This window comes from Opisthorchis viverrini, assembly GCF_000715545.1.
Source record: "Opisthorchis viverrini unplaced genomic scaffold opera_v5_111, whole genome shotgun sequence".
NCBI classification, from domain to species: domain Eukaryota; kingdom Metazoa; phylum Platyhelminthes; class Trematoda; order Opisthorchiida; family Opisthorchiidae; genus Opisthorchis; species Opisthorchis viverrini.
In genome coordinates this window covers 965,670-980,549 of record NW_008751765.1, presented here as the reverse complement: position 1 = coordinate 980,549, position 14,880 = coordinate 965,670, and the positions used below count along the sequence as shown (strand labels likewise).

At 48.0% G+C, this 14,880-nt stretch overlaps 1 protein-coding gene across 1 annotated transcript in view; it reads left to right on the top strand.

Moving 5' to 3' along the window:
• T265_05670 (hypothetical protein) overlaps window positions 1-14,880 on the top strand; it is a gene marked incomplete at both ends in the record, with an annotated part of 49,197 nt that overhangs the window by 32,896 nt on the left and 1,421 nt on the right. Inside the window, one exon of the mRNA XM_009170735.1 lies at window positions 2,194-3,378. Within this exon, the coding sequence (XP_009168999.1) occupies window positions 2,194-3,378 (1,185 nt within the window). The remainder of the gene's footprint in view (window positions 1-2,193; window positions 3,379-14,880) is intronic.

Here is a 14,880-nt window from a genome sequence, read left to right as displayed (position 1 = left end):
CGTGAGATTTCTTATGACTAGCCGACTTGATCTGTGCTGGGTTTTCAGTCTGATGTTGCTGTTTTTTGGTTAGTGGGGACATTTACGATAGATTGGTTAGGAGGGAGGGGTTGGCATTGGAAATCGCCAGCATCCCAGCCTGAATTGAATAGAGGGGATAGAACTTGCAAACGTGTGGAGAGCGAAACGTTGCCCAGCAACAAATCCACTGATTGTTTACCAAACCTCTGAGACGATTACTTCCCAATCGGTCCCGAACATTTTTCACTTGATGGATATGGTGATATTCAGTCGTCCTGTGAGTGAATTGAATCCATAGACACGGCACTATTCATAAGGTTGCTGAAAGTTCTTCGACAGCCCACCACCGGTTTCGCCCTTTTTTGGACTCAGCAGATAGGCGCACTCACCGAGTTTCCGTCAACCTGCTTGAATTCAGTTTATGTCGAGGAACATTGTATCTTGTTATTAAAAAAAAACAATTTTTGTTCAGCATTTGAGCCGCCTGGCACATTTCATGGCTACAAATTTGTCCGAGCACGCTGCTTAAGCAGTTTGCTAGACTGTAAAGTGATTGCCCCAACGGCCTTGGAATTAGTGATCAGATTCCATTCTACATATTCAAATTGGCTTCGGGTAGGTCGGAATCTCGGAGCTTCCCCATCTGATTAGCTTCGCTGAGAGAACAATCGATCGGTAAATTTCCATCAGCCTTATCTCGTAGTTCGAACCCAACCCCTGCCTCTCGATTTTTCCTGTCTAGGCTTGGGCAGCCTGGCAGTATCCTAGCCTTCGTTCTTCCTTCAGGTAGCATGGCAGCTAGGCACCGGAAGGTTGTTACAGCTGAGCGTTTCATTTATTTTCCATCTTGTTATTTACAAGGAACCTTCCACATCGATGGTTTGTTGCCTAACAGGGTCGCAGCTCTTCAAAATCCAGTCACTCAAAAGGAATTTCAAAACTGCTGACCTTATCACTGTCCCCACGGTTCAGCATGCTAAAATACTAGGGATGCTTTCAGCTTACGTCGTTGGGGGCCGACCCAAGACGGACTCTCCCCTCTGACCCACGCCATCATAACTGCATCGCATAGATTGAGAGGTTTGACGACAGCGCGTCACCGACTAGACACTTCTCGCTGTTGGGGAAGGTGGGCAATGTGGATACCGGTTTTAAACAACCCGTTCCCTCCCACCCTAGCACACTTCTTCCCCTAATGGAGAAAGTGATCCCTCGTGCACAAGACTTTCGCGGCACAACGGTGTTCTGCTGTTAGTCTCTCTAAACAACGGCTCCCGCTCAAGCTCGATCAAGTTTATGTTATTCTTTATCAATGACTCATTCAAATCGGATGACCACATATTTTTGTTTTTACCGTAAAGATGGAGGTCGTACGATCAATTAGTTTGGTGGGGGCGGTTAGTGGTCCGACACCAATTAGCATTGTACCTGTTTAGCCAGATGTTCGTATATTTGGAGTTGGGGATTCCTCTTACCCGCCGTTGAAAGGTGTGGCGGGTGTTAGCGACTTATCTGAGAACAAATATTTGCGACCGATACTAGGAGGAGAACAAAGGAAGCGGTCAGCGAAATACATACCAATTTGTTTTTGACGGAGGCTCACTTGGAACCCAGCTGAATCTCTCGTTTGTGACGGAAACTCGGAGACGGCGCCTACCTGGCGAGTTCCAACAAGGGCGAAACCGGTCGTGGGCGGTCGAAGAGTTGTCAGTAGCCTTATAAGTCGTATGTTACATCACAACGGCAAGTTGCTACAAAAGCGTTTCTAGTTTTGATATAGGAGCCACGATTACTTTCATTGAGATCACACTGTTAGTGAGTCTTACACACGATCCAAAAAACCTTGAGTACTAATCACAACGACATTTATACATTCATTTGGCACATAGTACATGTTGCATCCAGTTGGCGCACACTAGTGGTCAACAGTTAATGATTGTCTGATTGACTCTTCGTCTAAAATGCAACTATCTTATCAGTATTCTCATTTCTATCACTATTATTGTTGACGGAATTCCTCTTCGCTCTCTCCCCTCGCACAAGGTTGCCTGTTCAGGTCCGTTTCCCGCTCCGCCAGAACTCAAAGGTCAAATTGACATGCCTCGTCTAATCACTCAGGGCACAAAATTCGAGGGCTGCATCATTCTGTTCATGCTACTCTACTTCTTCTCGATGGCCAGCGCAATTTGGTGGGTTGTGCTCACCATCACGTGGTACTTGGCTGCTCGATGCCACTGGGCACATGAGGCGATCTCTCGTAATGCACAATATCTACATTTCGCCGCCTGGGCTGTTCCGGCCGCCAAGACAATCGGTATCCTGGCATTGGGCAAAGTCGATGGTGATCCATTATCCGGGGTTTGTTTCACCGGCCTCACGGACCCGGTTATCCTGCGTATATTCCTCATCGCTCCGTTGTGCTTGTACCTCGTTATTGGGACGGGATTCCTGTTTGCCGGGTTTGTGTCCCTATTCAAAATTCGCACCATCATCAAGACGGGTGGCTCGAAAACGGACGATTTGGAGAAGTTGATCATGCGTATCGGAGTTTTCAGTTTGTTGTACATCATCCCGGCGATTGTTGTGATCGCCTGTTACTTTCATGAATCCCGAATGTCGGAGAAATGGATGCTTACATGGTACACGACGGAAGTTTGTCGCATGGTCGATCCGTATCAGTTGACTGACTCAGTTTGCCCAACACATTTGAGGCGGTTGGTCGAAACCAACGGTGCTGCTCGTCTACGGCAAGTGACCGCGGGACAAGGTTCGGCCAACAGTGGGGAGGCGATTCTGGCCAAATGGTCCGCAATGGACAAACCGGAATTCGAGCTGTTCATGATCAAATATCTGATGACTTTGATCGTGGGAATCACCAGTGGAATATGGATTTGGAGTGGAAAAACACTTTTATCCTGGCAACGGTTTTTTTCTCGTCTTTGCAGACGTCGCGGTTGTTGTGGTTCTCATGATCCAACTGTCACTGGTCTCGCTGGTGATCATCGACATCGGCTTGTCGGTCCAAACACGCTCGGAGTGCACGTTGCCCCTAGCCCTGGCTCGGTCCCCTTGTTACCCAGAGTCCCACCGTCTAATCATCCTGGCCAACCGTTTGTTTTCAATCAAGACACCACAACTACCAGCTGTTGGGCCTCACGTGGTGCCCCATCTGGCGTCACGGCGACAGCTCCACCTGACGGCTCTGCTGCTCCGGTTACAAGTTATGGGGCAGGTTGGATACCTGGGACAAAACCAGTCTCATCGGTCAGTGCCCAACAGTCGGGTTTCGTGAACTCTATGGGTGGTACGAATGCAGTACCTACCGCACCACCGTCTTCGGGACTCGGTCTGGTCTAAGGCCACAGTTCGTCATTCGTACTATTTATCTTCTGGTGCGATCTGGTTTTACACTGTATGTTTCATAGTGTTGAATTTTTCTCGGAATCGTGTCATTCCCCAATGACCACTGATCAGATTTTGTGTTTTCTCGTTATTTGCTTCACTCGGCTTGTTTTCGACCGTCACACACGAATGAATGTGTTTCTTTTTTTCTCTGACCCATGACTTGCCTTGAACAACGTACGTACTTTGTCGACCTGCGTGCACTTTTATTCTTTGTACATATGCGTATTCTCTTTCGCCTTTCACGTCTTACCTTTGACGATCGTCTGCTCGAATCGATCTGATACGACCCACTGGATTAGGACCGTTGCTTGTTTTCAGTCGGCTTGGACGCTGCATTTGATTTCATTTACGTTCTGTATGATTTTCGCTTCACCGACGCAGTTTTCGCGATGCTGTGCAATCATCCAGCCTGTTTCAGGTGAACTAACAAGATCTCTGCATCCCGCTTGTTCAAGCCTTGTTTGCACAGTTCAGCTATCCGTTGATCCCTCATGGCGCCAGGTTTGAAGTGAGTTTTTCACTGCTGTTTGTGCGTATCTATGCCTACATTTATTCATTATTTATGGCCACGTGATTTCGGGCTTGCGCATTGTGTACTGGGTTCCAAATAAGTATCATCATCACCGACAGCATGACACCGATGCTTCACTGCCGTGCGTTAGTCTTGAATGTCATGGTTGTACGAGGGCTGGGATACTGCCAGGGCGCCCACACCTAGACAGGAGGACGATTAGGGTTCTCAACCAAAGCCTTTGGCCTCAAAAGCCTAACCGCAAGGCATCGGTATTTGGGGGGGTGGAAATGCAAATGCAATAAAATTCCTACGGAACAAGTTGGCACGTGTTCCAACCCCCAATCCGGGGGCCAGGAGACTGTGTTTGTCAGACGTCTGACCATTGACCAACCTGGTATGAGACACTGTGTGAGTGTCACGGGGACACTCCCCAATATAGCTCGATGGATCGCTGAGGTGCGCCAACCGTCACACCACGGCAAACTTCAGTCTCTCCGTGACGGCCAAATAAGTCTCAATCTTGTGAGACTCATTTTTGCAACGTTATAGTATGCTTTCGTTGGCTGGTGAAACTTTTGAAACTTTTGCTCATTCAGTCAACAGAAAACTAGATTCTCAACTCTTGGAATACTGTTGAGTGTCAAGTTGAGCGCTTGGGGTCTGTCGCCTTCTTGACAGTGGTCCACACACGGCTGGAAACTCTACAGAACATTGTACCTAAACGCTGTCCGTAGTTGTGCGTGCCTTGTATGCAACGCTTCTATCTGTGGTACCATCTAAAGTGTTTTACTCCAACACGATGCTAGAAGATATGCTTTGTTCTGAAGAGTTTTCCATAGGCAGGTAGGGTTTGTCTGCAATAACTCCATCCGTTCCTTTTTTCCTCCTTATCGGAGGCTTCCTGGGGGCGAGATGGCTCAAGTGGCTGGAGGGCGAATTTACTGACCGGAAGGTCCCTGGTTCGAATCCGACCTCTACCTCTCGACTTCGCTTGTCTAGGCTTGGGCAACCTGGCAGTATCCCATCCTTCGTGCTTCCATCGGGTGGCTTGGCAACTAGGCACCGAAAGGGTGCTACAGCTGAACTGTTTTTGGACGTGGTAAACTTCATAGGACTCGCCATCTAGTGGGTTCTTGAGGTACGAGAACTTTGTCAATGCACTTTGGTCGCCAAGCTTTACCATAGTTTCGGTGATCGATATAGTCAAAAGTCATTTTGAAAAATGTCTGCTTCTGGTCGTTTAAAGGAACCTTTTGCACTGTGAAGATGTGGGCGTCACTATCAAAATCAGCTGTAAGAACCGCGTACTTGCTGTGCAATGGTCCCAGCTGCCACAGTTTCGTCCACCGAGCATTTAGGGAAGTGGGGTAAGTAGCTGTGCATCGGAGGCGGGACCTGGTTTAATTGGCACTTAAATACCGGCGTGTCAACGAACTTTTCACCCGAGGAATTCTGGAAGGGAGCCATGCATTGAAGGCAACAGGTTGGATGCACGAGCAAGAGAAAAGCCCAGCTTAGTTTGCATGATTTTATCGCTTTCGGCAACCGGTCAACGTGCACACGAGACTGCCTGCACGTTAATCCCACAGTTATCTTCGCTTTGGTTTTGAACATTGCAATCACCATCAACGTGCCTCATTCCACTGGTATTCCTCCGTCATTCCACATAGTCTATAGTAACCCCACCGGACTGTTTACCATCCCAGAGGAGTGCAGGATGCAAACGGTCCGGACCGGGCACCTTATTTCGTTCGAGCAGCGATGTCCCATGATGTTTTTTATTACAAGGGGGGTGCTAGTTCATTGGGTCTTTCTAGAGCTTGTGATGAAGGAAAAAGCCGAAAAAAGCGTTCCTCTGTAGCACCTTTTCAGCGCCTGGATGTTATGCCAATGGAAGGATGCACCAGGGCTGGGATTGGCCGTCGGGTTGCCCGAACCCAAAAAGGAGCAGTCTATATGCTGAGGTCGGGTTCGAACTACGGACCTTCCGGTTCGTAAGCTGGCGTCTTAGCCTTTGAGCTGTCTCAAGCCGAAGTTTTCCCTGAACTGCTTGGTCCATCTTCCAAGACAATTACTCAGCGAATAGATCACTGTTCTGTATTGGCAACCTGTCTGTTTGACACTAATCCCAATTGGGCCAGTTTATCGACTCAACTGAATTAGAGCACAATCGTTTCTTGAAGCAAACGCGCGCTCCGTTTCTCCTGGAAGGGCTCTTCCCATCGAACTTTTACCTCTTGGCCATCTGGAATTTGTGTGATGTGCAATCGCAGTTCGTAGTCTCTAGTATGGGTTTTTCATATCAATAAGGACCACTTCTCACGGTAACCATTTCTGATTAGTTCGAGTCAGGCAGTGGGTTCCTCCTTCCACTCCCGCCCATGTTTCATCCAGTGGACTTCATTTTCCCTGTGTCTGTTTGTTTCCAACAGCTTTCCACATAGGTCGACCCGAAACTGCTTAGCTAAAGGAGCACGCTCAAGGTCATAATGTGAGGACCCTACGTTGTCCTGTGAAATCTCCGAAATGATAAGCCTGGCCTGTGCAGTATGCTGTTTACTCCAAATAAACAACAATCTACAATCACCGGTTTCCACCAAAAGCTGATGACGACGCGATCCAAAAGGGTCTTCCATATCTGGTTCGCCGTTAGCGCTTGTGGATGCTTGTTCTGGAAGTTCGCCCCCAGGGCCATTGACTGCGAATCTAGCGTCGAATTGGGTCTTCTACCGATCTGGCTGTCCAGCAAACCATATTGGTGCTCTTTGCTGACAAGCCGTCTTACCGACTTCGTGGTATGTCGGACGTATGCTCGCTTACGTTCTCCCATTGCCTCGTGTGTCACACTTCTGTGTCAAAAGCTAGGATCAGGGTCCCCGAACAAAACCCTACGTCCTCCCACTGCCTTGTGGGTCAGACTTTGGAGTCGAAGGCTCAAGGTGGGGTAACTCAACCAAACCCCCTTCCTCGGCCTGGGCAACCGGGAAGTATCATTAGCCCGCGCAGTTCAGCGTCCACCAATGTCCCTCCCCAACCCCTTCCCACCGCACAAGCGAACGTCGCTGGGCCATTTGACTGTCAGCCATCTGATCGAAGGGCCTTAGGCTCCCCGCTGCCTACTAACAAATGCTGGCGTAAGCACATCGCTTATTGCCAAATCACTGGCGAAGGATGCTGCTGTAATCTAACCCAAAAAGCCCATTGAGCCCTCTAACGACATAAACATCACAAACCCTTGTGTTAGGGTCACCACATGACCCAGGAGCGGTTTGATGCGCATGAGACGCCATGCACACCCCTGGTTTCACAATGGGACGACTGCTAACCAACACGTCAGTGTGAATATTGTAAAATGCAGCACTGGTACGATCATCAGGGCTTAGACAGTTGGTTTATTTAGCCTGGAAATAGTTAAAACAGTCAAGTGGCTAATAGCCGACTAAACCGGGGCGAATTAGTTTAGGGATTGCGAAGGGGTTCAAGTGAGGATCATTAGAGGTGGACCGCCTGTGTCGAATGATATCCCTCGCGACTCGCCTAGGGCAAGGAAGAAGCGGCAAGTTGCTGTTTTTTCGGTTATACATTCTTCGTAATCAGGAGCTCAGTGTATCCGTAATGCAGTACTCATAAAATAAAAAAAATCGCTCAGCTGTAACACCCTACCGGTGCCTAGCTGCAACGCTACCCGAAGGAAGCACGAGGGCTGGAATACTGCCAGATTGCCCAAGCCTAAACAGGGGAGGTCGGGAGGCAGAGGTCGGGTTCGAACCACGGACCTTCTGGTCAGTAAATTCGCGCCCCAACCACTTGAGCCATCTCGTCCCACCGGGGACAATACAACTTACCGCCAGATTGCCTCGTAATATGCTCACCCGTAATGTGGACTCGGGCTGTCCTCTTTTGCCTTGGCATGTCCGAACCCTACCGAATGAGATTTCAGACGGTTTAGCCCGTCGTAACCGCGACGGTCGCCTCAAGTTCCCGGCTTTTGACCGGATGAATCATAATTTTTTCAAAATATATAATCACCTCCAACGGGATCGACATGTGTTTCAGGTTTCGAGCGAATCCGGTATTGGACGTTACTATTTCTGTCCGTGTTGCTCAGCGTAAATCCTCGTAACTTTCGTTTTTTGTCAGTCATATATGTTGAGTGAGCATCAACACAACTCGCAGGGATAAAATTACGTCGAACTGGACAACTAGAGTGGCATTCGCCGAAAAACGTCCCATCTAATGCTGCATTAGAGAGTAGTCGTATCTCGGAAGTGTCATTCGAAAGATGGCCCATCTTGCACGTATCAAGCCATTCCTCTCCCCAACTGCGCTTAGGTGGAGCTTCAAGTCCCGAAATGCTCTTAACCTCAGCATTTCGAAAGACAGACTAGCGGTTTGGAAAGCGTTAACGGAACATTCCTCTTTCGCGTTGGGCCACCCAGGTTATATTGAAACTACTGCATTTATGCACACTCCCTTCCTACTGATAGTCACGTAGCACCATCAAGATCACATGCGTCGACACCAAATTCTTTTATGTCTGAAGTTTTTACGAGTTTTCTCTCATGTTGCGAAGGTCTAACCTGGCGGTCGTCATCTCCAGGTGGCCGGTAGGTTGCCGGTCAATCGATCACACAGGCCTTAACCACATTTACGAACACACATAACAACTTTCACCTAATATGCACCCCCCCCCCAGACACGGCGGACCGCTTTGATGTCTTCCGTTTCCCCCATTTCGCACCCTCCCCTTCTGCCCGATCAAATTGGTATGAGTTTTCCCCTGTTCGTGAATCATCTATCGCAACCATTATGAATCATTCGCTCATAAACACATACGCATACTGCTGGTTGTGTTCTCTGTGTGTGTGTGTGTGTGCGTGTCTGTCTCCCACCCTCTTGGAAAAACCGTTGATTTCTACATAATACGGATGGTAGTTTTATTGTTATGATTGTCTTGTTGGCTGTGGCTTTTGTCTTTTGTTTGTCCGACCACAGCGCGAAGCGTTTTTGCTTTCCAGCCATCCACCCCCCCCCTCCAAACGCACACACATGAAGTTCGCCCCAATTTGGATAGTTTGGGCTGCACAAGTGCGCCGTATTCCGTACCTAATAACATCATTACTACACCTTGTCCTACTTCCAACCAGATGTTGTTAGTTGGTTAGTTAGTTAGTTACCTTGCTAGCCAAGTTCTGATTCTTTTTTTCTATCTCGCATCTGTCCCTGCCAATTAGTCGTGTATGGACTCGTGTCTGCGTGAAGTGTGTTGGCCTTTTTGCGTGGTAACTCCGTGTATTTTGTTCTTGTTCGAAATAACTCGCTATGGTTGTGAAACGTCGATCTACCAACACGTTTCTATTGATTTTAAATTCAGACAAACACTGACAACTGATTGGTCACGAGTCCCAGATAGATCAGTGGTTAAACCGCGAATTTACTAACCACAAGGTCCGTGGTTCGAACCCAACTTCTGCATATATCGATCGCTCCTGTCTAGGCTTGGGAAACCTGGCAGTATCTCGACCTTCATGCTTCCATCGAGCAGCGTGGCAGCCAGGGCGTTACGACTGAACGACTGTGTATCACCTACAAAGCAAATGATGGTCAGCGTGATCTGCCGATTGACAGTCTGACAACCAGAGGGTCACATTACCCATCCCCATCAGCGTCCGTCTAATGAATTCCAATAGGGCTGTAGATTACCTGTAGATTACCTGCAGCGCAGCGTGATCATTGACAGTCTGACAACCAGAGGGTCACATTACCCATCCCCATCAGCGTCCGTCTAATGAATTCCAATAGGGCTGTAGATTACCTGTAGATTACCTGCAGCGATTACCTTTGGCTAACGGACTGCGTTTCGTTCGGAACACTGACAGACTGAATTCCGGTTTGCAGCGGTTTCCTTGCCTGGCCTTTCAAACGCGGGAACTAGTAGCTTTGAGTTTTACTCAGATATTTGCACCCGTAAGTATCGTGCACCTTCACATTTCAGTGATTGCTTGAATTGTGGATCCAAGCATTCCTTGCTACAGTTCTAGAATGCGATGCGGTAATTTCAACTTGTCGGCCGCGAACTCCGCACAAACTGCCTCAGTTTGTTTCATAGAGCGCGACTCGTCATTATCACCATCGACAGCATAGCATCAGCGTTCAACACGGATCCCTCGCTGCTGTACATGAAAGCCTTGTTGTGAGGAAAGGACTAAAGGAGAATGCGGAAGGGACTTGGTGTTGGTCTGCCACAAGCATTCCAAGGTGTATACACTTCCAGACATTCATTCAAACAATCTGAATAGAAACTGATATCGATTAACAGTCATATCTTTCAGGGAGTCCCCACTGGTGCGGTCATGCCATGCCATCCAAATGAAGCACGAGGGCTAGGATATGGTCAGGAGGAAGTCGAGAGGCAAAGGTCGGGTTCGAACCAGGTACCGTTCGGCTCTAACCACTGGACCATATCGCCTCTCTGCGTAGGTTTCTGACATACTCAGGTGTGCTTGCCTTCACACCGGAGTTTCACACCTTCCACCTCAGTCCATTGTTGTGCCACTGACCCAAACCTCTGATAGTTTATCCGATTTGTGTCTGACAGCTGTTTATCGTTCAGCACTGCGAATGTTCGTTTGGTCACGTGCTTGTGTACGTGTCTACCTGGCTGCGTGATGTGTTGTGCTGTTGTTGTGTTTGGACCCACACACCTAATTAATGTGCTTGCGTTTTCGAAGCTGTCAGTTTTTCGGATATTTACAACCCTGGGGACAGAGCAATGGACCGGTTGCTGTCCTGTTTGACAGCGTGACATTTACGGCACTTGTTGTGAGCCACACAAGCTGGGTGGTCATCAAACGTTGTCCATGCTCGCTGTTGCGCGCCAGACGATACCTCCGCCCAAACTGAAATTGGGACAGGCAGTTGTCCGTTACCATTTGCTATTGGTTGGATTTCTCGGTCAATAGTATCATACACAGTCAAGCAGATCAATATTTCTCTATACTTGCCTTGTTGACGTGATTCACATATTCACTGAAGACAAATCACATTGTCAAAATGTGTCGCTCCCGGAAATTCCCTCCGTTCTCATTGTACCATACTACTCGCAATGATCTAGTAACCAGACGACAACATCTTACATTGGCAGACAGTTTCTTCGAACCCCTCAAACACTCCCCAGTGAGCCGTAGACCGGTACCCCCTATCGATGGCCTCAACTGCTTCATCAAATCTTCCACAATGTAATTTCGGCATAATTCAGGGCCGGACAATGCTCTCTCACGTGAATGTCACCCAATTGCAGCTTTAAGCACAAAATTAAGGTGGCTTTTACATCTTTACCTGATCCATTCTGTGGGGGCGACGGCTAACCTACAACTCGTTTCACGAGTATACACAAATTGTTAGTTATAAGTATCGTGGTTGTACGTGAGTTGGGATACTGTCAGGATGCCTACATCTAGACAGGAGGACGATTAGGTCATCAACCAAAGCCTTCGGCTCAAAATCCTAACCGCAAGGCGGCGGTGTTTGGCGGGAAATGCAAATGCATTAAAATCTCTACGGACACAAGTCGTCACAAGTTCCAACCCTTAACCGTAAGGGCCAGGGGACTGTGTTCGTCAGACCTCTAACCGTCGACCAACCTGGTATGAGAGACTGTTAGCCTCACGAGGACACTCCCCAGTATAACTCAGTGGATCGCTGAGGTGCGCAAACCGTCACACCACGATAAGGTCCAGTCTTTTCGTGACGGAACTCAGACGTCTTCGGGTGTTCGACAGTCGTTCTATCATAACCATAGCTCATGTGGGTTGATGTCGGTGAATCCGTAACGAGGCAGTTAGAAAGCGCGTTTTCGGTTGTGCAATGGGTACCTCCATTGAAGAATGTGTCCAGCACCAGAAACTGCGTTGGTTGGAACATGTGTTGCGTATGCCGAACCATCATATGCCAAAGAGGGTGCTGTTTTCCATACCCAATTCAGAGTGGCATAAACAGGGAGGTGGCCAACCCTTGACTTGACTTGGCAGAGGAGTATGAAGGAGATCACGAAACGCTNTTGGCCTCAGACACTAGCAACGTGTCTATGTGGACGACGCTACCACCGAGAAAGTGAAAATACTGGAGAAATGAAACAGAAGGAAAGAAGGAGGTCCTCAGTAGTAGCCGTTTCTGCTTACTCGCTTTGCGGTATACAACAGACAAGGCATTCGGGTTGATGGCACAACTCGCCGCCGATGTTGCATGCTATTATCTGCAGCATGTTTTTACCGCAGCGAGCCACTGGTGTTCAACAATAATGTCAGGCTGTCGCCGATCATGATGATGATGATGATGATGATGATGATGATGATGATGGTGATGGTGATATGCCACTTTATTCCTCATTGTTACATCCATAACCATATGACTTAGTGATTCTCTGATCCCCATCGTTGTACTTCGTCCGGTATTTTTTGGTATCCGCTGGCGCTGCCGAATTGTTAAGTTTGATACACATCAATCATACTACATTGCAAAGGAATGAAATCACGGGTTCAGTCTGGTTTGCATTCCTTTGCACCGCGTCGCATCAACACCCAGTTGTATACTAGATTATAAAAGTAGAGTAGCTTCGATGGCCTCTAGAATACAACCGACGAACAGTGGAAACCTTTCAGGTGACGTTCGCTGAATGATTACTACACATTACTATTTAGTACCTTCGTACGGTCTTCCGTGGAGGCCATCTTAAAGAACGGACTGATGTGTCGTGTTTTGGAAAGAGCAGACTGTTTACCCTTACCAAGGATAACTTAGGCATTTTGCGAAATCATATTGAAGCAATCGGTTTTTCCGATATCTCCCCGTTGTCATTCAAATTTTCAAGTCACTCTTAAAGTTGTGGTCAGTCAGTGTTCAATCTGTACAACTTTCAGAGAACATCACTTTGTTTGTTGGGCGATGCTGCATTCTGAGCGTAAAAATGAACAAACTTCAGGATTTTAGGTACATTAGTTATCAAGCACAGGGTAACAGTAGTCAACTATGATTGACCGAACTCAGCACTACCGAGCCCTTGCGAATTCCACACTTTAATGCCTTCAGTTTATCCATGAGGGAGGTGCCAACGCAGCTAGTCGGCGATGAACAGGGCGAGGTGGACCAAGTGGTTAGAGCGCGAATTTACTGATCGGCAGGTCCGTGGTTCGAACCCGACCTCTGTCTCTCGAGTTCCCCTGTCTAGACTTTGGCGATCTGACAGTATCCCAGCCCTCGTCCCTCCTTCATGTAGCATAGCAGCTAGGCACCGAAAGGGCGCTACACCTGAACGATTTTTCAGCGATCTAGAAAGTGATTTGTCGGTCTGTCTGTGCGCGGCCGTTGAATTCTTTTCTATCCCACTGGCTATTGAAGTTCACAGTCGAAGACATTGAATGAACTCTTCGTTGTGGTATATTTCCGGTTGGATCTGCCAGTATCGCTTCCGTAGAACGTATTTGAGCGTTTGTAATAGATTGGGTCGATTCACGCTGTTTTTCCGCGCTCGTCTGTATGAAGTACAGATTGATCGTAGTGCAGAAGAGAACTATGCTAGTCAACATGTATTGAATGTGGCGGGCAACGTACCGATCACTAAACCATCAACTCTACAAATCCATCCCCACGCAGAGAACTCCTTTGGCAGTTCCAGCACCCCTATTCCTCAGGCGCTGATAGTCAGTTAGTTATGAAAAACCCCGGGTTAGGGTTGACTTTTGTCGATGAGTTATTCCCCCAGGCTGAGCAACTGGACTGATCGCGTTGGTCGTAGTCTCGTGGTTTGTGAATGTTTTCCACGAATGATCGGTCCACATTGCGAAATCCTGCATATTGCGTCTCTTGCTTATGGTTTAGCTGTGGCGCCCTTTCGTTGCCTAGCTGCCTTTGCACCCAGATTACACACGGGGGCCGAGGTACTATCAGCTTGCCCATGGCGAGACGGGAGAAGCCGAGATAAAGACGTGATTCGAACCATGGGTCTTCCGGCCTGTACTTTCACGTCTCAACCATACAGCCATTCTGCTGAGGAATAGTAGGGACCAACAGGTGACAATAGCTCGTTGCTGAAAACTCTTGGTCATCTTCATGAGGAGTGCATTACGTCTATGCAAGGCTTGTGATTCCTTGAATATCGTACCAACCGAAATATGAGACGGTCTGGTGCATCACATCCAGTTGCTCAGAAACATCATAAACAATAGATTCAGCTGGGTTCCAGGCGAATCGCTTGCGGAAAAACCAATTTGGCATGCAGACGAGGGACCAATGCAAGAGTTATCACCATCCATCTGGATTTGCCTACATCTCCTTGATGTAAAACGTGTTTTCTTCATCTGACACGGAAAGGGTCTTAAAGACATTCGTCAAAGCCTGCCGCGCCGTCCTTTGAGCTTCCAGATGACACTTATCATTCCAGGTGTCACGAGTGAACCATGAATTAAAGTGAAATAGTAATCCGACACACCTGTCGCGCGTTTCACATGGTTGGAGCTCAGACTTTCGGTGGCATTCGCTACGCACCTCCGGTTAGATTGAATGTGTGGTGTTTAAGCGATTCCGTATGGGGAAACCAAGTCAAGCTAGCTATAAACTAGTTTCTGCGAAATTTCACAAGTGAATATAGGTGATTTCAGCGACCTTATGAGTTGTGCGTTACTTCTATATATGTATCGCGATATCTTGAATGTCGTTCAGCTGTAGCACCCTTTCAGTGCCTGGCTGCCATGCCACATGAAGGAGGCACGAGGGCTGGAATTCTGCCAAGTTGTCCAAGCCGAGACAGGGGAATTCGTACCAACTGAAACATGAGACGGCTTCGTACAGTACAATCCGTTGTTTAGAAACATCATAAACGAGAGATCCAGTTGGGTTTGCAAATGAGTGTATTTCGACAAGTAATTTGTCTTTTCCGATAGAGG